At 38.5% G+C, this 23,010-nt stretch overlaps 1 protein-coding gene across 12 annotated transcripts in view; it reads left to right on the top strand.

Moving 5' to 3' along the window:
• Positions 1-23,010, top strand: part of LOC124555503 (bestrophin-2-like) — a 674,041-nt gene that overhangs the window by 526,863 nt on the left and 124,168 nt on the right. For all 12 annotated transcript variants that reach the window (XM_047129429.1, XM_047129430.1, XM_047129432.1 and 9 more), the window contains one exon: positions 11,886-12,037. In XM_047129429.1, coding sequence (XP_046985385.1) covers positions 11,886-12,037 — 152 coding nt within the window. The remainder of the gene's footprint in view (positions 1-11,885; positions 12,038-23,010) is intronic.

Here is a 23,010-nt window from a genome sequence, read left to right as displayed (position 1 = left end):
AAGTTCAATGTCTAAAGCATTGTGACTAACAATTTTTGACTATGGTTTTTTATGTTTAAATTTCATTATGACGGTTGTAGGTATAAAATAGGACAAGTAAATTGTGAGTATATTTGTTCTCTTTAGCGTAATAAGGATGAGAAATTGCCTTATACTTTTAGTAATTCATTGTATTCTAGTCTAAAAATATCCTTGTCTTTCCTTATTATACACAAATGAAGGAGATGACTCACCAAAAAGCAGAAGTGCTGCGTCGCCAATAGGCGCACAAACAGATGGTACAGAGCCTGGCTAGCTTTTGGAATGCGCTTCCTTTTTCAAGCTTGTAGCAAAAACATGCACACAAACGCAAACACACACACACACACACACACACACACACACACACACACACACACACTCACATGCACACATCTGTCTCCCTACATTGTGCTTAGTTAACTGCCAGCTCGTTCCTGGCCCATGGTGAGTGCACTAGGGTGACGTGGAGGTGTGGGATGGGGTGGGGTGAGGGATGGAGACCACTGGGAAGCAGGGACGAGGTGGAAGTGATGAATCTAGAGGCCTATGGGAGAGTGGGGAGTCCTCTATGGATGCAGGTAGAGGGGGGCAGTTGGCAGATTGCTGGGCACATGATTTCATAGACTAGGGCATTAGATAAAAGCACAGGTAGTTATACAGCTCAGAAAAGCAGGTGGTGGAGATGCTCCAGATGGCACGGATTGTGAATCAGCAATTGAAATCTCACATGTTGTGCTCTGCTGCATGATGGAAACAATTTGGTGGTGGGCATTCATTCTAGTTGACGGTGGGTTGGTTGTCATACCAATGTAAAACACTGAGCAGTGATATAACATGTGATCAATGTCTACAACCAACTGTCCAAAACCTAGCTTCCCACATTAAAGATAACAACCACCAACTGCCCCGGCTCTCCACCATCCCCACCACTTCATCACTGCTGATGTGGCCTTCCTATACACCAATATCCCTCATGCCCGTTGCCTTCAGTGATTGAACACAACCTCTCCCAATGCCTTGCACATCCCAGACCCACCACTTCATTCCTCATACACCTAACGAACTACATCCTATCCCATAACTACTTCACATTCAAAGTGAAGGTATACAAATTCATGGCACAGCTATGTGACCCCCATGGCATCCTCCCATGTCAACGTCTTCATGGGCCACCTAGAGTGAACATTCATATCTTCCCAAAACCCCAAATCCCTGGTTTGATTCATGTTTATCAATGGCATCTTTATAATTTTGACCCAGGGTCAGGACACCTTATCCTCATTCCTCCACAACCTCAACACCTTCTGTCCCATCCACTTCACTTGGTCCTTCTCTACCCACCATGCAACCTTTCCAGACATTGGTTTCCTCCTCTCAGATGGCTCCATCCACATCTCGGTCCACCTCAAACCCACCAATCATCAACATTACCTGCACTTTGACAGCTACCACCCTTTTCACAACAAATAATCTCCCCCATACATCCTGGCCAACCATGGGAGATGCATCTTCAGTGATGAGAACTCCATCACCCAATATGCTGCAGCTTCACAAAGGCCTTTGCAGACAGGCAATATCCTCCAGACATAATTCAGAAACAGATATCCCATGCCATATCCTCTCCCGCACACTCACACACATGTATGCCCGTGCACGCACGCACACACACACACACACACACACACACACACACACACACACACACACACACACACACATACATGCACACAAACACAATCTTCACATTCATCCCCATCCCAAGAACCAAACACAAAGAAGTGCCTTCCTCTTGTCACCCAGTATCACCCCAGGCAACACGTCCTTCATCAGGGCTTTGATTACCTATCACCGTGTCCCCAGAATGGGGGATATCCTGCCCAAGATATATCCAACCCCTCCCTAAGTGGTGTTCTGCTGTCCACCCAACCTCCACAGCATCCTAGTCCATTCCTATTCCATGAACCCCCACCCCTCCTCAAATTCCCTGCCACAGGTATTGTACCCCTGAGGAAGCCCCAGATGCAAGACCTGCCCAATCCACCCAAACACCACCACCACAACCTACTCCAGTCCCATCACAGACTTATCCTGCCTCATCAGATGCTGGGCCACCTCTGAAAGCAGCCATGTTATATACCAGCTCTGCTGCAACCACTGCACTGTGTTGTACATTGGTATGACAACCAGCCAGGTGTTAACTACAATGAATCTTCACTGCCAAACTGTTTCCAAAAACAAGTGGACCAGCCAGTGGCACAACATGCAGCAGAGCACAACATTCGAGATTTCAATTGCTGCTTCACAACATATTTCATCTGGACCCTGCCCACCACCACCAGCTTTTCTGAGCTGTGTAACTAGCTGTGTGCTTTTATCTCATACCTTAGTCTATGAAATCATGTGCCCAGCTGTCTGCCACCTGATCCCTCTACCTGCATCCCTAGCTAGCTCACAGTGGACACCCCACTCTCCCACAAGCCACTAGATGTTCCTCCTCACCCCCCTTCCCCCTCCCTCTCAACAGTCACCATCCCTTACCCACCCCACATCCCCACCTCACCCCAGTACACTCACTGTGGGCCAGTAAAGATCTAGCGGTTGACTGACCACACTGTAGGGATACAGGTTTGTGCATATGAGTGAATGTGTTTGTGGTGTGCATTTTTTTTTCCTACAAGCTTGAAAAAGGAAGTGCATTCCAAAAGCTACCTAAGCTCTGTATCTTTCGTTTGTGTATCTACTGATGATGTGGCACTTCTGCCTTTTGATGAGACATCTCCTTTGTTCTTGAATAATTCATAATTCTCAACGAGAACTTCCTGTACATTATTTTGTTTTTTCTTAATGAAGTTAAATGCAATTTCTGCTATTTGAGATGTATTGTTAATTCATATTATACAAATAAGTGTGATGTAATAACTATCCTCTATTATCAAGAAAGATAATGAAGCATTTTTTCTATAGTAAGAGCTACAGGAATTCTATACATTGCAAGCAGTTAGTAATATTTTACCAATAAAAAGTTCTTGGGTTTCCAGGTGAAGGAGTTCATAAGAATGGCATGACATTTGAGTGGGTGTCAGTCCCATCAACTTCTGGTACAGTGATGAAGTAACATGTTTGTCCTTTTCAATAAGCCATGCTGTGGGCTGGCCTCCCCTCTGGTAGTGCCGCAGGGGAGATGGATGTGTGGAAGGACCACATTCAAGTCCTGGCATAGTTAGTCAAGCTTCAGGTCACATGCTATCTGGATGTCTCTCAGCTATGAGTGCTTGAAGCATGTTGTGACCAATACCATGTTGTAACCAGAAGTCCATTAGTAGTCCCCATATCTGGCTGAGGCCACAATTAGTCTCAATTTTGATGATTTCCTCTATTATACTGTCCCAAAATCCTCTGATCTTGCACAGCACTGTACCCAGATCATAATCAACCTACAATTATCTTCCAAACTGTCCCCCACCACCTTCAAATTTGCTTGCTGCATGAAGCATATATACGTGATGTGCTTTGAGAAATGCTGTAGAGTACAGTGTTGTGTCTACCTGATATACTGCAGCCATCATTTACACTGAATAGTGTTCTATGTTGTGCACAGTCCCACTTGCTCCTTCACCAAGCCAACTCAATCTCCAATCTCTTGCAGTGCTTAGAAAATCTTTTTAATGTTATATTTCTTCAAAATAATTCCAGTCTTGACTGTCAGAAGTCCTACACATAGCAGAAACACCAGTTTCCTTCTGTGTTCCTGTATTATTTCAACCCTGCATGCTGTTTACATTGCCTTCATAATCTGTGTATCATTGTAGTCATTCCTTCATAACATCTCCCTCAAGTGTTACAGTTTGTTGGAAATTTGTAATCTGTGTATCATTGTAGTCATTTTTTCATAACACCTCCCTCAAGTGTTACAATTTTCTGGAATTTTTTTGTGGACATTTATGCCCTATCCCTTTGAATAATAGTTCTCAAGGCCACGCCATATTGGATTGGGTGGCAGTAACTAGATGTGTGTTAATACAGATCTTTTTGTACTGTCTTGGGTGTCCAGACAGGTGCAGTCATCTTTGTAACACAATATTTTGATGGAATACCTTGGTGTCTTCTTCAAGTGATATCTGTAGAATGAGCATCTTCACTGCATACTGCCACCTTAAAATAGTGATTGTTCTCCACTCCCTAACCCACTACTCATTTCACACTGCATGAGGTGGATGGGTGGAAGGATGTGATAGCTGAAAGCTGGTCAAGAACCTCAGTCCCTCAGTGCTTTTGTAGCCCTGTTGCACATGAAAGTGGCACTCAAGCAACCCTGTGATTTTAGTTGGCTGAGTGCTGGGTCCCTTGGTAGGCTTTCTTCATCCAATACTGCATGGGCCCCATGTACCAGTCTACACAGCAAACCCTCTGGCAGTAAAGTATGATGGCAGCTGGCAGCATGGAGCTACAAATCAGTGTAGGTGATTTTCCTGTACACACTGTGTCCCACAGCACTGTCCATTTTGTGCTTAACTATGATGGCCAGAGAGAAAAAAGGGGAGTTCGACATTCTCTTCCACCTGCATGGTGAATTTAATACTGAGGTGCAAAGAGGTCAGGTGTTTGAGAAACTCTTGCAGTTTTTCACTCCCGTGTGGCCACACCAAAAATGAGTCATCAACATATCTGAATAGTTTCCATGCAGCTATTTTCAGAGCTTACTATTTGGAATCTTCCATAAAAAAAAGCTTGTCAGAATTGGTGACAGAGGGCTCCCCAAGGTGGTGCCATCCATTTGTTCATCATAGTCACCATTGAAGAGAAAGATTAGTTTTTCTTGGGTTGAATCTGCTTGAGTAACTTGAGGGAATCAGCAAGTCATGCTCTGGTGATGAGGGAGACCACATAAAAGCTCACCACAAGGTCCTGGCCATAAAGGCATAGTTCTTGTAACTGTTGAATGAAATTTACTGAGGAGTTCCTGATGTGGTGCAGACATTTACTGACATAGGGGCTTAACACTGCCATTAGATGTGTTTTCCAACTGGTCTGTAGGTGCATCTATGTTGCTCATAATTGGATGTAGAGGAACTTCTTGTTCAGCCTTGATGGTGCTGTAGCTCGTGGTCAAAGCTTCCTGACAATTACCTCCAGAAGGGACTGCTGTAGAAGCTCAATGTTCTTCACCTATAATCTGTTGGTTGGGTCCCCCTTCACCTTTCTGTATGCTGGATTATCCAGTAGGCTCTCCATTTTGTGGTTGTACTCTGACAGGAGAATTAGTACAGTGGCATTTCCTTCACCTGCTGATAGAATAACTATTTCAGGATCATTCCCTAGTTCTTTCCTCTTTCATGATATTCATAACCAGTGGAATGGTTCTAGTGAATGCATATGTTTCCTGACATCTCACTGTGGAGGGTGGAAATTACTTGTTATATAGCAGTGATGAAATAAGTAACTAGTATAGTGGCCAGTGTTGGTGCGAAGTTGAGTCCCTTTTCCGGAGCTGATTTTGCTATGTTATCAATCTATTTCCATATGAGGTTTATTGTGGTCCATTTCTGCTCTTGTTGGGGCTGTTACTCTCCTTTGGTCAGGCATTCAAACTTGAAGGCTTGTTTGGAAGCAGCACTGCATCAAAATCTGCCCGCCTGAGCCCCAAAGACAGCATCAATGCACTCCAAAGAATTATGCAACAGTAGAAAAGCCATCTCTAAGTGGAGTGTGAATAATTCCTTAGATGTTAGGTCCAGTTACCTACATATATATCAGATCTTTCCCCATACTACTGCCAGACAAGCTGTTCTTGTGATCCAATGAGCAGCACACAGTTTTTATTTGATAGGTGATCCTCACAAATGTTGGTATTGTCCTATAGGACAGCAACTCATTAGGAGAGTGAGAGAGCTGAGAAGACACTTCTCTGCTAAATCTCCTCTCCATAGTAGAATCTGATGTGTGATCTTAAGCTTTATGAGCAGATCAACTATTTTGTGCTGTTCTCAGTTGTCAGGCCGGGTGCAACTGTCTTTATAGTGTGATATTTTGACATCATACCTTGCTGTCTTCTTCAGGTGATGCCTGTAGAATGAGGGTCTTTGCTACATCCTGCCTCCTTTATATGGTAATTGCTCCCCACCCCTTCCCCCAATAGCCCAATAGCCGCTCACACACTGCATTGGGTAGAGTGGTGGGAAGATGGAATTGCTGAAATCTGGGTCTGAATCCTGATCCCCCATTATTTTTGTAGCCCCCACTGGATGCAGAAGTGATTTTAGTTGGCTGAGCACTAGGTACCAATCTTTGCTTAGGCTGCAGCCACTGTCGCTATTTATCAGCCCATCTGCCACTTGTATTTCGATAGCCCCCTTTAGAACACAGTCCCAAAATGACAAGGTTTGTCTTAACACTTCCTTTCTTCATACTTCATGAAGTCCCCTTAAACCATGCAACGTTTTGCAACCACATATTCTGATGCAAGAAACACAGAAGACACAACGAATTTAAGCAACTAACAAAATCTGTGGTTGCAAAACAATGCATGGCTACTGTGAACTCAATTAAGTATTGAAGAAATGTGGGTTTTAAGATTGACCTCATCATTTTGTGATTTTGTTCTGAAGAAGGTTGTTGAAATATGAGTGGTTGATTTGCCGATCAACAGAGACAGTGGCTACACCACAACTAAAGCTTAGGACACTGCACTTGGCCAACTAAAATGACAGCATCAGCTGAGAGCCACTTGCGCATTCACTGACAGACTGTGCTTCACACTCAGATTTGGGTGATCCACTCCCGCCCACCACCCCACCTGACGCAGTATGTGACTGGGTAGTGGGGGAAGGGCTGTGGAGCAATCCCAGTATAAAGGTGGCTGCAGGTAGTGATGACACTCATTCTACACATATGACATGGAGAACACAGCAAGGTAGGAAGTCAAAATATTGTATTATGAAGACAACTGCACCCAGCTGGATGGCCAAGAACAGTACAATTCATTCACTGGGAATCCTTAATAGCACACATCTGATTCCTCTATGTTGGATAAGTTGGATAAGTTTTGCGACACAAAAGGGTATCTACTCAGCTCTCTCACCTTCTCAGTGAGATACCATGACTGTAGTACAATACCAACACTCATGAGGATTGCCCATCATGTAAAATCCATGGCTATTGACCAGATCACAAGATGATCTAGTTTGGTAATAGTAATGGAAAGGACCCAGAACAAACATCAGTGACTGGACAAAACATCTAACAAGTTCTCATAGTCCACTTAGAGATAGATTCTCTACTCTTACCTGATTCTTTGTGGGGCACTGACTAAAGAAATGCCACTATACTACTTCCCCTGTCAGTGTACAACCACAAAATGTACAACCCACTTGAGGATCCAACATACAGAAAACTGAAGGGAGACATGACCAACAGAGGGAAATCATCAAAAGCTTCAACAATGAGACGTAGCACCATGAAATATCAACAGCATAGCAAAGATTCACAAACAAGATATTCCTCTATGTCCAATTGTGAGCAACATGGGCACACCTATGTCCCAGCTAGAAATACAAAAAAATCAAAATGGCAGTATTAAGCCCCTATGTCAATAAATTTCAGCACCAGAACTACGCCTTTGTTCCCTCAAGTTGATCAGGGAGAAATTCAACCTGACAGTGACTAATCTCTTCAAATTTGTCCTGACAACATTCTTTCTCTTGAATAGTGACTATTATGAACAAATGGATTGTGTTGCCAGCAGCTGTATTGAAACCTACGCCCTCTTTCAGATATATTGATCACACATTTGTGGGGTGGCCACGTGGAAGTGAAAAACTTCAGGCGGTTCTTCAACATCTGAGTTCTCTGCACCTCAGAATTAAATTTATCTTAGAGATGGGAGAGAATGTTGAACTCCTCTTTTTGGACATCTTAGTCAAGCACAAAACAGACAGCACTTTGGGACACAGTTGTTTATTTTTACACTTACTAACACTCTTTATTCCATATTTACTGGATAGACAAACAGTTAACCAGATGTACAGAATCAAACAGTCTAAGAGCATTCCAGGTCTGAGCTGGTAATTGTTATTACAAGGCAGCCAGCATAATATGCAGATCACACAGAGCACCAAAGAGAACTGCTGTTCCTCGGCAGAGCCCCCACTTATATCAGGCTCATCCACAGGATCCCACTATGTAATACAATGATTGCCTGGCATTAATCTCATAGTGGCCACTTGCAGCACCATCGGTGGTGCGGGCTGCAAGTATGGATCGATTTTGGACAGTTGTGGTAACTCCATCTTGCTGTCTGAAATGGTTATTTCAACAGTGTTTAAAGGGAAAACCATCTACATTGGTTTGTATCCCCACACTGCCAGCTGCTATCATCCTTCAAAGCATGAGGGTGTGCTACATACACTAGTACACAGGGCCCATGCAGTATTCAATGAATAAAGCCTATGAAGGAAACTCAACCACATTAAAGATGTGTTGAAATGAAATGCACGTAGCACAAGACTTCAGGCAGAAGTTATGTGACCAGCAAATAAAACACAATGAGGAGGATAAGACAATTGCATATCTGCCATACGATGGTGAATTATTGAACAAACTTGGTAGAATTGACATAATGTCAAATGCATTTTCCATCCACCTCCAGAAAATGTGCCAATTAGGTACAGTGAAATATGACATGGGGCTCTGTAATTTGGGTGTTTACCATATTCTATGTAAATGCGGCAAGGCATTCTTTGACCAGTCTGTGCAGACAGCTGAAGAAAGATGCAAGGAACACAGAAAACACAGTGAAATTAAGTATCCAACAAAATCTGCACCTGTAGTACATAACATGGCTACAGGGAACTCAACGAAATATGTAGAAACATAAGTGTTAAGACAGTTCTTATCATTTTATGACTGTGTTCTGAAGGTGGCTGTCAAAATATGAGTGGCTGATGGGCTAATCAATGTAGACAGTGGCCACAGAACTTGCAACCAGTGCTCAGCCAACTAAAATCACACCCAAGAACAGTACAATCTGTGGCCCACAAGGAGATCCTAAGATCACACAAATACAGATCTGCTTATGTCAGATTCCTCTATTCAGAGTCACTTAATGAACCATCTAGCTTCTTTCATAGACAATATCAAGGAATGGAGGAAACCAATCTTTCCATACTTTTATGACAAATTTTATATCCTCACAATTCAAGTTTGTGTGTCCAAGAAATTTATCAGGGGCTTCCTTACAATGTGGCTACACTGTGATGATGTCATATATTCATCTATAAAAACAGTTAGGTTTGAGATCTGCAGTAGCAATAGAAATTTTCTGAAAATTGTGCATAAACATATATTGACTATTTTTGGTTCTATGGGGGACCTGAAGCCACAGTATCCACTCGCTTGTAAGAAATTCCATTGCAATGATCTTACGTGGTCGTCAGAGTGCATTGAAAATGTCTAACCATTTGTGGCTCAAACTGTTGCTCCAGGAATTCCAGAAGGTCTCTAAGAGTCATTTAGCTGAATAGTGACATTAGATTATAACTCTCCAGCAGAGGTGGCCTTAGTCATGTTGGACATGTTTCAACAATTTTGTTATCTCATATAAGTTCTCCACATAATGGACACAGTGTTTACTAAGGACTTCAGTAATTCTGCCAAATATTTAGCCATTCTATATGATGGTGTTTACCATTGTGCATAGGGCACTTCTTCCTTATGTAATTTTGGAAGCCCCTATAAGCGAGGAGGTGCTGGCACTTTCGGTTGTAGTTGTTTCATCATTTCTGGTGACAAGTCTGAGCTCCTCATAAGAGCAGTACTCTTCTTTATTACAGCTAATTTCACAACCTTGATGACTTCCTTGCATGCTGGATCTAGCAGCAGCATGGATATTTTCTGATGGTATTCAAAGGCATACAATAAGCCCATGCTCACTGCCAGCTAGAGGCATTCAGATGGGATGGAGCCAAACTGACCACACTGGGACTCAAGTGCAGTTTCATCCCTACTTCCACCCACACTGTGGCATAAAAGTGGGGTGGACCATCCCACCACCTCACCTGTATAAAAATGACCAAGTCACTGTTTCAATACCTCACCAGAGCATGATGGGAGTGACACGCATCAAAATGTCACATTACTTCAGTGATCTTAACCAGATGAAAAGTCAAGAGTTTTATATTAGTTCAAGTCACCAACAAGGACAGTGAAATTATATCAAGTAAAATTTTATTAACAGTTAATAACACTACTTGATCATTTGGCTATCCAACTAACAAGGGAACCTCCCCATGGCACCCCCCTCAGATTTAGTTATAATTTGGCACAGTGGATAGGCCTTGAAAAACTGAACACAGATCAGTCGAGAAACCAGGAAGAAGTTGTGTGGAACTATGAAAAAATAAGCAAAATATACAAACTGAGTAGTTCATAGGCAACATAAAGGTTGATGAGGGCACAGGAGCACCTTGGTGCCGTGGATAGCGTGAGCAGCTGTGGAGCGAGAGGTCCTGGGTTCAAGTCTACCCTCGATTGAAAAGTTTACTTTCTTCATTTTTGCAAAGTTATGATCTGTCCGTTCGTTCATTGACATCTCTGTTCACTGTAATAAGTTTAGTGTCTGTGTTTCGCGACCGCACCAAAAAACTGTGCGATTAGTAGATGAAAGGACATGCCTCTCCAATGGGAACCGAAAACATTTGATCCAGGAAAACATGTCTAATATATTCTATATGAAACTGGTGACAGCATGTGCGACACATGACAGGAATATGTTGTCGACCCACCTAACTTGCACACTTGGCGAATGGGAAAAAGATTCTTCTACCTTGCCCGATTTACGTTTTCTTGTGGATGTGATAATCACTCCCAAAAAAGTGATGAAAACATAAGAGTGTGCCACATAAACTGCAACAAATGAATGCAGCAGTTTCACAGTTGCACAGTTTTCTCTGTGCTCTGTCAAAACATATGTTTTTAACATTTTCAAATTTTTCTGTGTGTAGACTGTCAAATCCTGCATATGTCCAAGCAAATCTGAACATGTCCTGGAATTTTTGAGAGTGAAATTGATTATGTGTGAGTGCCTGAACTCTGACAATTGTATGAAAATAAAAATTTAAACTTTTTTTCTGGAGGGAAGACTTGAACCAAGGACTTCTCGCTCCGCAGCTGCTCACGCTAACCACGGGACCACGGCACTCCTGTGCCCTCATCAACCTTGATGTTGCCTATGTTGCCCATGAACTACTCAGTTTGTATATTTTGCTTATTTTTTCATAGTTCCACACAACTCCTTCCTGTTTTCTCGACTGATCTGTGTTCAGTTTTTCAAGGCCTATCCACTGTGCCAAATTATAACTAAATCATTATGTTATTTCTCTATCATATACTGCAGACACAAGACAATAAGTGTAGTGACTTTCCTGTCAAAATATTTATGCATCCATGGACAGTTATTCGATAGAACTACATTAAATTCATGGCACTGGAAGTTGCTGGATACCATCTTCAAATGGAAAGATCAGTTCTGTGTCAGTTCAGTCACTGAATGTACATTCCACAGTTAGCACTTCCAGTTTCAAAATATGGTTACAAAAACAGAATGCTTGGAAATTACTAGGTGTTACTTCTAGAAATAAATGTTTTAGAGACAGCACAACATTTTTTTTCCTTTGCAAAAATCTAATTATGAATTTGAAATGAAGCTTTCAGTACTGACCGTATGTTTAGTCTTCAGTGTGTGTACAAACTTAAAAATATGAATGCATATTTTAAATACATACTGAAGGAAGCAATTCATTCATTGTATTATTGTAAATGAGAATCTTCTTTTTGCAGTGTCTGTGTTCAGCTCTACACATTGTCCACAGGTTTCATATCTTGGAGTGGACACATTAATGGCTAAATCTCCACCACTAGTGAAAGATATGTATTTTGATCAGGTGGACTTGATACTGCCTTACACCGAGGCTTCTGTAGCATACAAGAAAAAGACATATCGTGGATCTGTTCACAACATGCAGTAAGTAAAATAGCAGTAATGGCATAGATAATACTGTTAAAATTTTAGAATGAAATGTGTCAAGGATGTAACATTTTCATACTTAAGTTGAAATTATCTTTTAGCATTTATTAGTTATGTAATAGTAAATCAATACATTACCATAAATTAATACTTTGCTACTCACTCAGTTTGTAATATTCATACTTTTTTCAGCTTAACTCCTGTTGTTTATGATATTTGTTGAGTAATGTTTCAAATACATGGTATGGTAGTTTTCAATGTAGTCATTTGTCATTTAGTGATTAAAAGTACTGTATGCTTATTATTTGACAGTTACAAGTTTCAGACTGTATCAGTGATACCACTGCTACTTTAACTGCTAATGAAGAGCTGTGCAAACAGCAAAGCAATGATTACAACATCTGAAGCAAGTTTTGGAAATATGTAACACAAACCCCTTTCCTCAGAGACTACGTAAATTTTGGAATTGGAGTAATGAAAAATAGATTGTTTCCTAACCAATTATGGCTTAATTCCAATAACAATTAAGTTCATTTACTTAACAGGCTGTAAACACAGTTGGGCAACTCGACTTTCTTCTCTCAAAGGCCCACCACTGTATTCAAAAATCAAGAAAACTCATTTTAATTAATAACTGTGCCAAGTATAAGTTAAACAACAAATTAAATTTTTATTATACAACAACAGTAGTACTTTAATTCACCCAAAACTTAATGAATAATCTTAATATGAAATTACTGATGAAATAAATGTTTCATATCTTATGCGAAAGTCTGTTAATGTAATTGTATACATTGTATACATAAAATGACAATTTTAAGAGATATATATAAAACCTGAGCAATGCATGAGAAGCCTCTTGATAAGATATTGAGCAACACCATAGATTGATTCAACCAAATAAAGATTTAATTTCTTCCCCCCCTAAGTTGCCCAAGGTGAATGCTAGGATAATACCATTGAAAACAACATGATCAACAAAGCCATCCTTGTCAAATCTCATCTTGTGTGCCCATATGGACCTCTCCACCAATGGGATGTTAAATCCAAATCATCTTTTTTCCATCCCATATTGAATATAGTAATGCTTTATGAAAACATCATCTATATAATTTTTTATGCCCATTGAAAATATTTGGAAAACAAGAATGCTACAATGTTAATTTACAGATTGTCTAAACTGGATTTGCTGTTGCCTTCTGTGACTAATTTACATCTCTGGTTGTGGAAGGAAAAAGGGGAAAAAAGGGAGGGGGATAATGATGAGGCCACCCAGCTTAGATTGAGATCATCCTGAAGGTGCTTCATAGCTATCAGGCCTTCAGATCCACATTGTTTCTTCGATATTCTGATGTTTTACACTACCAAGAATAAGCCAGTGCAATATACTCTGAGTGTCTTTTAGACTGATTTACTCCCTAAGTTAATATGGTATGGAAAGTTCTGGTAAAACATAAATAATTTAGAAAAGATGGGCATAGGAAGGAGCTATGAATGCCCATGACAGTGTTGCAGATTTGTTTGTATATCTCCCTCTCAAAAGAGATGTAGTTATACGTGAGGATGAAATTGGTTCAATGTATGAGGAATTCAATTCAATTCAATTCAATTTATTAGTGTCCTTGTAGTACATCATCAAAATGACATAGCACTTGTCAATAAACATTACAATTTAAAATACACATACATGAAAATTTATAATCGAATTTACTTGTCACTTAGACATTACAATTTTAATAGAACTATAAGACCATTAACATAAAAATATACAAGTAGGATAACAACATACAAAAAAAAAGCTAGTGATTCTCACATCAAAGATTACATTAACACTGTTTCACAATTTCATAGAAACAGCAAGTATTTAAATGTGAGCAATTACACATGTTTATCATGTCAGGGAAATATTAACTGCACTTTTATTGTCAATAATTCATAAACTGTTCAATACTGTAAAAACTATTGCTCATTTATTAGTTATTTATTTATTTATTTCTTGTTCCGTAGATCCAGTTAGTGAGTCAATCACAAGGATATGGAACGTGTCAAATTGTACAGGTTTCAATTTAAACTTACAATAAATACAAGGGCAATTCAATGGCAAATTGTACATATTTTAAGTAAGACATACTATAAATACAGTAACAGATACAATGTCAGCTAGATAACATAACAACCATTTAACAGGAAAAGGAGTTTCAAATAAAGGTTAAAGATAAGAGCACAAAGTTAAATCAGATATTAGGCCTACAAGGGTAAATACATGTACAGCCAATCTGTTGTTACAAAAAGTGTGCTAATGCCCAAATGCACAATAGAATCAATTGAACTACTTCTAGACACAATAAGTTTAGTGATGGTATACATTTTCTTTCAGATATTCATCCACAGTATAATAAGATTTCTCTGTCAGGTAATCTTTGAGAACTTGTTTAAATTTTGGCAGTTCTGTATGAACACATTTGATATGTAGTGGTAGAGCATTGAACACCTTAATGCTGGAGTAGTAAACTCCTTTTTGTACCAGAGTGAGACGTTTCACTTCGAAACGTAGATTGTCTTTGTTTCTGGTGTTATAACCATGGAATTTACTGTTGTCTTGGTAGATGGAATAATTTTTGCACACAAAGGTCAGCAAGGAAAAAATATACTGTGAGGCAGTTGTTAGGATACCAATCTTCCGAAACAAGTGCCTGCAAGAGTGTCTTTGATGGACCCCACACATTATTCTGATTGCTTTTTTTTGGATGGTGAAAACTTTTTTTGCAAGTGGTTGGTTCCCCCAGAATATGATAGCATATGACATCAATGAGTGGAAGTAGCCAAAGTAGGCAACCTTAATAGTGTCAACTACAGCCACTGAAGAAATTACCCGTAATGCAAATGTTGCCGGGCTAAGTTTTTTACATAGATGAAGAATGTGAACTGACCAATTACATTTACTGTCTATGTAAGCACCCAGGAATTTTGTATCTTCAACTTTCTGTATTGGTTGATCTCTACATTTTATGTTAATTTCATTGGGATTACTTTGTGATGTATGGAACCTCATATAATGAGTTTTATCTGCATTGAGTGAGAGACCATTTGAGGAGAACCAATTTAAGATGTCCTTAAAAACAGTATTTGTAGTTTGTTCAAGATCATTATCAATCAAATCGTCAATTAGAATTGTGGTATGATCGGCAAACAGGGTAAATTTGCTGTTTGTCTCAGAACAAAGAGGAAGATCATTAATAAAGATGAGAAAAAGCAGTGGGCCCAAAACGGAGCCTTGAGGCACACCACATGTTATCGTGCCCCATTCAGACGAGGCAGGTTCTCCAGAAGAGCCATTTAGCATTACAGTCTGCTTCCGATCCTGTAGATATGATTGTAGTCACAAGCCAACAGTACCACCTAAACCATAGTATTCTGCCTTTTTCCAAAGAATTTGGTGTTTTACACAGTCAAAGGCTTTCGTAAGATCACAAAAAATACCCACTGGAGACATTTTTTTGTTAATGGCTTCCAAAACTTGGTTGCTGAAAGAGAATATTGCCTGTTCAGTACAAAGACCGGCACGAAAACCAAACTGATTTTTGCTTAAGATACTGTGGAAGTTGAGATGGTCTACAATCCTCCTGTGCATGAGTTTTTCTAGAATTTTCGAGAAGGTAGTTAATAGGGATATTGGGTGATAGTTTGTAACAATGCTTCTATCACCTTTTTTAAAGAGAGGAATCACTACAGCCAACTTAAGTCTGTCAGGGACAATCCCATCTTGTAGGGATGCATTGTATATGTTGCATAAGACGGGACTAACAAATTTATAACAGTGTTTCAGTATTTTACTAGAAATATTGTCCACACCAGCAGAATTTTTATTTTTTAATGATCTAATTACTCTTATGACTTCGCTTACAGTAACTGGAGGTAAGGATAACTGTGGGATTCTGTTGCTAATAGCTTTCTGTAGGAGGGACAATGATTCTTCCATAGAACCATTACAGCCTGTCTTCTCTGTTGCTCTCAAAAAGTGGTTATTAAATATTTCTGCAACCAACTCAGGTTTCTTTATGATACTGTCCCCTGTTTTAATCTCTACCTGAGACATGTTCCCTGTTGTCTTGCCAGTTTCCCTCTTTATTACATTCCATATAGTTTTAATTTTATTTTCTGAGCTTTCAATTTCTGATTTTATGCACATACTTTTAGATTTATTTATAACCTTCTTGAGAATGCTACAGTAAAGTTTGTAGTGTTGTCATTTCTTTGAATCATTACAAGTCCTGAGAGAACTGTATAACATCCTCTTTGTTCTACAAGATGTTATTATCCCTGTAGTGATCCAAGACTTCTTGGCATTGCCTATATGACTATTTCTAACTACTTTTTTGGGAAAGATGGACTCAAATACAGACATGAATTCATTTAAATATGAATTGTACTTTTTGTTTACATCTGTTTCCCTATAAAGTGGGCTCCAATCTATCTCTTTTAGGCTATCATTGAATTTTTTAAGGCCCTGTTCATTTATTATCCTAAAAGATTTCCAAGAATGCTCGGAACTGTTGCACACACTGATGTAATTGAGCCTAAGAAATTGACCACCATGATCAGAAAGGCCAAGGATTGGCTGCACAGTGATCTCATTGCATTTAGACTTATCTATAAATATATTATCTATCAGACTTTTACTGTTAACAGTAACCCTGGTTGGGAAATCTACTATTGCCATCAGATTATAAGACTCCATTAAATGTACTAAATCAGCTTTACTATTGCTCTCATTTAGGAAATCAACATTAAAGTCACCAGTAATTATCAAGTCCTTGGACTTTGAGTACAGTATGGATAATAAAGAATCTAAGTGCTTAAGAAATACATTCAAATTCCCTGAGGGAGATCTATACAGTGCTAACACTACAGCCGTGAAGTCATTTACAGTAATCTCAACACCACATACTTCAATTTGTTGCTCTATACAATGGCTCTTTAAATCTAATGCATTGTAAGATATGTTGTTTTTTAAATAAATTACCACTCCACCTTTTTCCATGATGGTTCTAGAGTAATGCACTGCCTGACAGTAACCACTTAGCTGTAACCTTTCAATATCTTTCACATGATGTTCACTAAAACATAATACATCGGTATCTTTTATTCCTTGTGGTTCCTCTAACAGAACAGTAATGTCATTTACTTTATTACCAAGTCCTCCCACATTTTGGTGAAAAATCGTCATTTCTTTGGAATTAGAGACAGATGTAAACTTTTGCCTAAAAAATTATCTGTAGCTACAGACACAGTATGTTCATTACTAACAATTTCCTGAAACATTTGAGTTTGAAGCCAAGTCTGACTTGATGGCTGGAGCCATTTAAGTGCCATTGGTTCCAACTTTGGGGTACATTTGTGGACTTCTTCCAATATTTTTGTTTTTAAAAGGGTACCTAATGCTTTTTTTCCTGATCTGTTCAGGTGCATACCATGTCTTGTAAATAATTCTCGTCCAAAACTGCTTATATCTTCAACACAAGTATTTTTAAAACGCTTACACAACTTTGCTAACTTAGAGTTCGTTTGTGAGATAGCCTCATTTACACAGGACTGTGGAATTAAGTCATGTCTCTCTGGAATGTTCACAACAAATACCTTATACTGATGAAGCGCCGATATTTTCTTCCTGAGCGACTGTATGACATCATTCCCTTCGTTGCAGGCAACGTTGTTTGAGCCACCTATTAAGATCACACACTCATTTTCTACTTTTTCAGGATCACACCCCACTTTGCATCTTTCTTAATTCTCTTTTAAATATGCACAGTTTTGGTATTATTTTTAGTTCTTTGGGGAGAGCACCGTAGAGGATTTTGGGTTGGTATAGTACACTTTTGTGATACATAGCTGTTTTATGAATTCCTCTGTGGAAATCATTCCTATTCCCCGTTTTGTAGTTGTAAAATTCTCTGTTTAATGTAGAAAATTCCTCGTGTTCTTTTAAGAAACATATGCTTTCATATATGTATAAGGATAGTAGTGTCATGATTTTTAACTCTTTGAAAACATGCCTACAAGAGTCTCTATATCCTATACCTTTTATTATTCTGACTGCCTTCTTTTGTAGTCTAAATGAATGTTTTGTTAGACTGTTGTTCCCCCAAAACTGTACACCATATCTTAATAAACTGTGCATGAATGAGAAATAAACACATAACACTGTTTTAATATTACATGAGCTTTTAAGCATTCTAAGTATATAACATGTTTGACTTAATTTTTTGTTCAATGATATTACATGCTTTTCCCATCTTAAGTGTTCATCAAACCATACTCCCAAGAATTTAGTGTATGATGCTTGTTCAATCTTACACTTACCCAGTTCTACTGTAAGGTTAGCTTTTATTTTATTTGTAATATGTCTGAAGTTGATCCACGTTTTTCTTCTTTTTTTTTCTTTTTTTTTTTTTTGGCATTCACAATGAGTCTGTTTTCATTAAACCATTCACAATGAGTCTGTTTTCATTAAACCATCTGTCTGGTTCATCTGTTGCTAATGTGACTTTTTCCTGTAAGTCAGCTTCACTATTTGCTTTAACAAGCAAACTTGTATTGTCAGCAAACAGTACTGCTTCTACTTCAGATAGTTGACTTGGTAGGTCATTGATAAATATTAAAAACAGTAATTGCCCTAATACAGATCCCTGGGGTACTACGTACAAAACTCTCTCGAATCTTGATGAATATGTCCTATCTGCATGGCTTATCTCCACCCTCTGATACCTGTCTGACAGATATGATTCAAACCATTTGTAGGCAACTCCACGTATCCCATAGGCATATAACTTCCTAAGCAGTAACTTATGGTCGATGACATCAAAGGCCTTTGATAAGTCTAAAAACAATCCACAATTTAATTCCTTTCTATTTATGGAATTTAGAACAAGTTGCAAAAAATTGAAGATAGCTGTTTCAGTTGATTTATCTTTACGGAAACCATTTTGCGCATTAACCAATATTCTATTCGTAATAAGAAATTTGTATAGTCTATGATACATTATCCTTTCTATTATTTTTGAGAAACCTGATGGCATTGATAAAGGCCTAAAGTTACTAACATCATGTTTATCACCATTCTTGTAAAGTGGCTTTATAGTTGACATTTTATTTTTGATGGAAACACCCCTGTCTTAAAAGATTCATTTATAATTTCAGTGAGATGTGAGGCTATTTTTCTTCCACTTTGCTTAATGACTTTCTCAGGAATCTCATCACACCCACATGACTTTTATTTTTTAACTTATTTATAGCATTTAGTACCTCTGATTCAGTTACTGGATAAAGGAACATTGTCATGTTATTCATGGGGATTTTTACCTTGCTATTGGAATTGCATTTAGTTTTAATTAAATTTATGGCTATATTTCTGAAATGTTTGTTAAGTATGTTGGCAATCTGAAGTCGGTCCTTAACAGTTTTACCCCCACTTTTAATGATAAAGCTGTTATCTTTTCTTTTGTGTCCACCAATATTTTTATTTATTATCTCCCAAGTTGACTTCATTTTGTTGTTACCTTTCTCAATATATGAATCATTATCAAGCTTCTTAGCTGCAATTATTACTTTCTTGTACAGGCTTCTATAACATTTCACATGTGGTTTCAGTGCTACATTCTTCCTGGCTGATTTATTTAACTTTCTGAGAGTGTCTGATGACTTTCTAATCCCCTGTGTAACCCATGTTTTGGTTTTATGTTTAGTTTTGACTCTTTTTATAGGAAAGGCAACATCGAAGCAGTGTTTGTAGCTTTCAAGGAATGAGTCAAACTTTGTGTTGACATCACCTCTTGATTCACTACCCCAGTTGTTATTTTCCAGAATGTAATTAAAAATTCTTATGCTGTCATCATTTATAAATCTCCTTTCTCTGTAATTGTTATTGATAACAGGGTCCTTGTAAGGTGTGACATTGAAACTCAATTTTATACCCTTGTGATCCGAGAAACCATGGTCAATTACTTTAGTGTTATATTCACACTTGTCCTTGTTTATAAATACTTGATCTATTATAATTTCAGACATATTTCCACATCTGGTAACTTCATTTACAGTTGCCATCATATTATGACACAAAAACAGATTGCACAGTTGCTGTTGTTTACTACAATCATTCTTAAAGTTAACATTAAAATCACCAAGAATAATTACATTATGTTTAAGTTCATTCAGTATCCCTCAAGGGTTAAGTTCTTTTGATTCTACCCCTGTCCTAACATAAATACATGTCCCACCCCCTTTATGGCTGATTCTACAAAATTTGCTAATCATTTCAAAATTTGGAATAATTATGCTAGACGCTTGCATTTCTTTTACCCAGTGCTCACTTATGCATAGTATGTTAATGTCTTTTAGATAGTCAGTTAATAGAACTTCTATTTCAGCTAATTTACTTTCTAGTCCCTGCACATTTTGGTATACAACTGTTAAAGTTTCATGTAGTGGATTTGCTGCACTATTTACCTTTGTACTTTCTTGTTGCTGACACTGTAAAGATTCTGCCTTTTCTTCTTCGAATTGTGAAGATCCCATAAAAAATAGTCACTATGCACAGCAGCTCTTCTTATCTTGAGGCTCTTCCTTTGAGATGTCTGCAGAGCAGCTGATGAGTTTAGAATGGTTCTTGGCTGTTGGTGTGGTTGCAGTCCTAGTTACAGGTGAGCATGAGGCATTAAGTGTGTCGAATGTGCTGACAACTTGATCCTTGGAGGTTTCAGGTGCACATGAGTTTACACTAGGTTCGTAGGCTTTCTCATCTGAAGAAATTGTTTCCTCTTCAACTCTGCTAGATGTTCCTGACACATCTGCTGGTACCCCATATTCTACCACTCCTTCAGATACTGGTACTGGTATGTTAGGTATCTCACTCATCTTAGATGTTTCCTTGCAAATTTCCATTTGCTCAGTTACTGCTATGGTGAGGATACCAGTCAGTTTGTGTTGATCATTGAGATTATTTATTGTTTTCATAATTTGAGCACAGACATACAGTTGTCCTGCTCTATTTAGGAGATCTCCACTGTTTATGAAATGTTGTTTTCTGAAATCTAGCTGGACAAATGTTGAATTTGGGTAGCACTTTGTTATTTTGGGACTCAGTCTGTTAGTTTTTTTTATTTCTTTGTTAACACAAGATTTCTTTAAAAAATCATATGGAATGCTGGTTACCATCACATGTGCATTTTTGAGCTTTTCGAGCGTCTCTCTTAGTGCTCGTCTTGCTGATAATACATCATTGCAGCAGACGTCTACTCCGCCCCCTAGGATTAGAACACAATCATTTTTCTTTATCTTGATACTCAGATTTTCACAGTTATTGATGATCTTTTTCAGTGGAGCATCAGGTTTTATTACGCGAGTAACACTGCATCCTGAGTTATATAGGGTTTCTGCCAGTCTTTTTCCGAAACTGTCGGCAAGTATATATACAGTAAAAGCATTATTTGTTGTGCTCAAGTCTTCCGAAGTTTTGCAGTCTATTATATGATCTTCTTTCTTTTCACAGTCTCTATGTATTATATTATTAACAGATGAGGTTGCAGTTTGGAGCCAGAAGGACATTATAAAAGTTAGTGTTCAATAGCAGCAATTTCATGGACATCAGGGATATTGGTTTATTAGAAGGTCACATCAACAGTTACAAGTAGGGATCCTGAATATAATGGGGTGGAATGATCAACTGTTGATGAAGAAAGTGGTTTGTATCTTTAACATGAGCAGTTAGGCAATGAGCAGGTGGTTGGAGGTGTTCTTCAACAAGAGTGGAGATTCTTTCAGTGGGAACACTGTAAACATCTACACTGGGGTGTCCAGAAGTGATGGTTTTATGGATTTTTGGAAGTATGCTAAAGGTGGCTATATGGGGAGTCATGGGGGGTGAGGATGGAGATGGATTTGGGGAAATATTCTGGGAGCCAGATGTGAATCAAATCCTCCCTTACGTAACTGATGACTGGGAAGTGTATCTGGCTGTGAACTAACATGAAATATATTTGCCAAGATTTGATCGGAGTAGAGTCCATCAATGGTGGGGTGAATGATAATGAAAAGAAGAAGAAGAAGGCATATGTATCACAAACACAGTGGTAATTATCTTTCATCAGAAAAATTTATTTTCTTTACCAATATAAACAGGACATTATAAAATTATATGAGCAGAGGTTGACATTGTATATGAGTATACATATCTAAGATAGTATTCCAGTGTGTAATCCTTCATCTACAGATGCTGTTTCCAATATTTGAGCATGCAAAGTGTCAATGTAGTACCTGGTACACTCCAAACAGTACTGTACTGTCCAATACATGATCTGATTCATTATAATAGTATCTGACATGCGGTCCAGAATGTTATAAAGCAACTGTACTTGGGCTCATTCACTGCCTATTTTTTACACGTGGCTCATCTGCTGAGGGGGTTGGTAGTGAATGGTTGCATTTGCACCCCTAATACTGAGTCATATATTGGCTAGCCTTTGAACAGTAGTGAACTGAATACACAATTGTCTATACCACAACCTTGTGAAAATGAGGTACACCATACAGGTTCAGATTGAAACTTATATATTTAAAAAAGAAACACTTCTAACTTTGTGGCCATGCATTTTTAAGTTCACAAATAAATCCAGGTCTGGATAAATAATAATCAGTGCAGTTTGAACACATGGTTTATTGCCTCTCACCTACACACTTTCACTTTGTTCCTTCATAGTTTATTCGTATACACTGGTGTCCATGCTTACACCCTCAGCACTTTGCTGCTCCAAACTTACCACAACAATGGACAATGGACAAAAGACCTAATTCTCCCACTCAAATCCCCAGTCCTGAGTCAGGTCACAAGACACAACATTAATCAAAATAATTCCTAAACATGGCCACAATTTGTTTACAATTTTGTAAGATTTAAATACTTAAACCTAAATACATTA

This window comes from Schistocerca americana, chromosome X, assembly GCF_021461395.2.
Source record: "Schistocerca americana isolate TAMUIC-IGC-003095 chromosome X, iqSchAmer2.1, whole genome shotgun sequence".
NCBI classification, from domain to species: Eukaryota; Metazoa; Arthropoda; class Insecta; order Orthoptera; family Acrididae; genus Schistocerca; species Schistocerca americana.
This window is presented reverse-complemented; position numbering and strand designations above follow the sequence as displayed.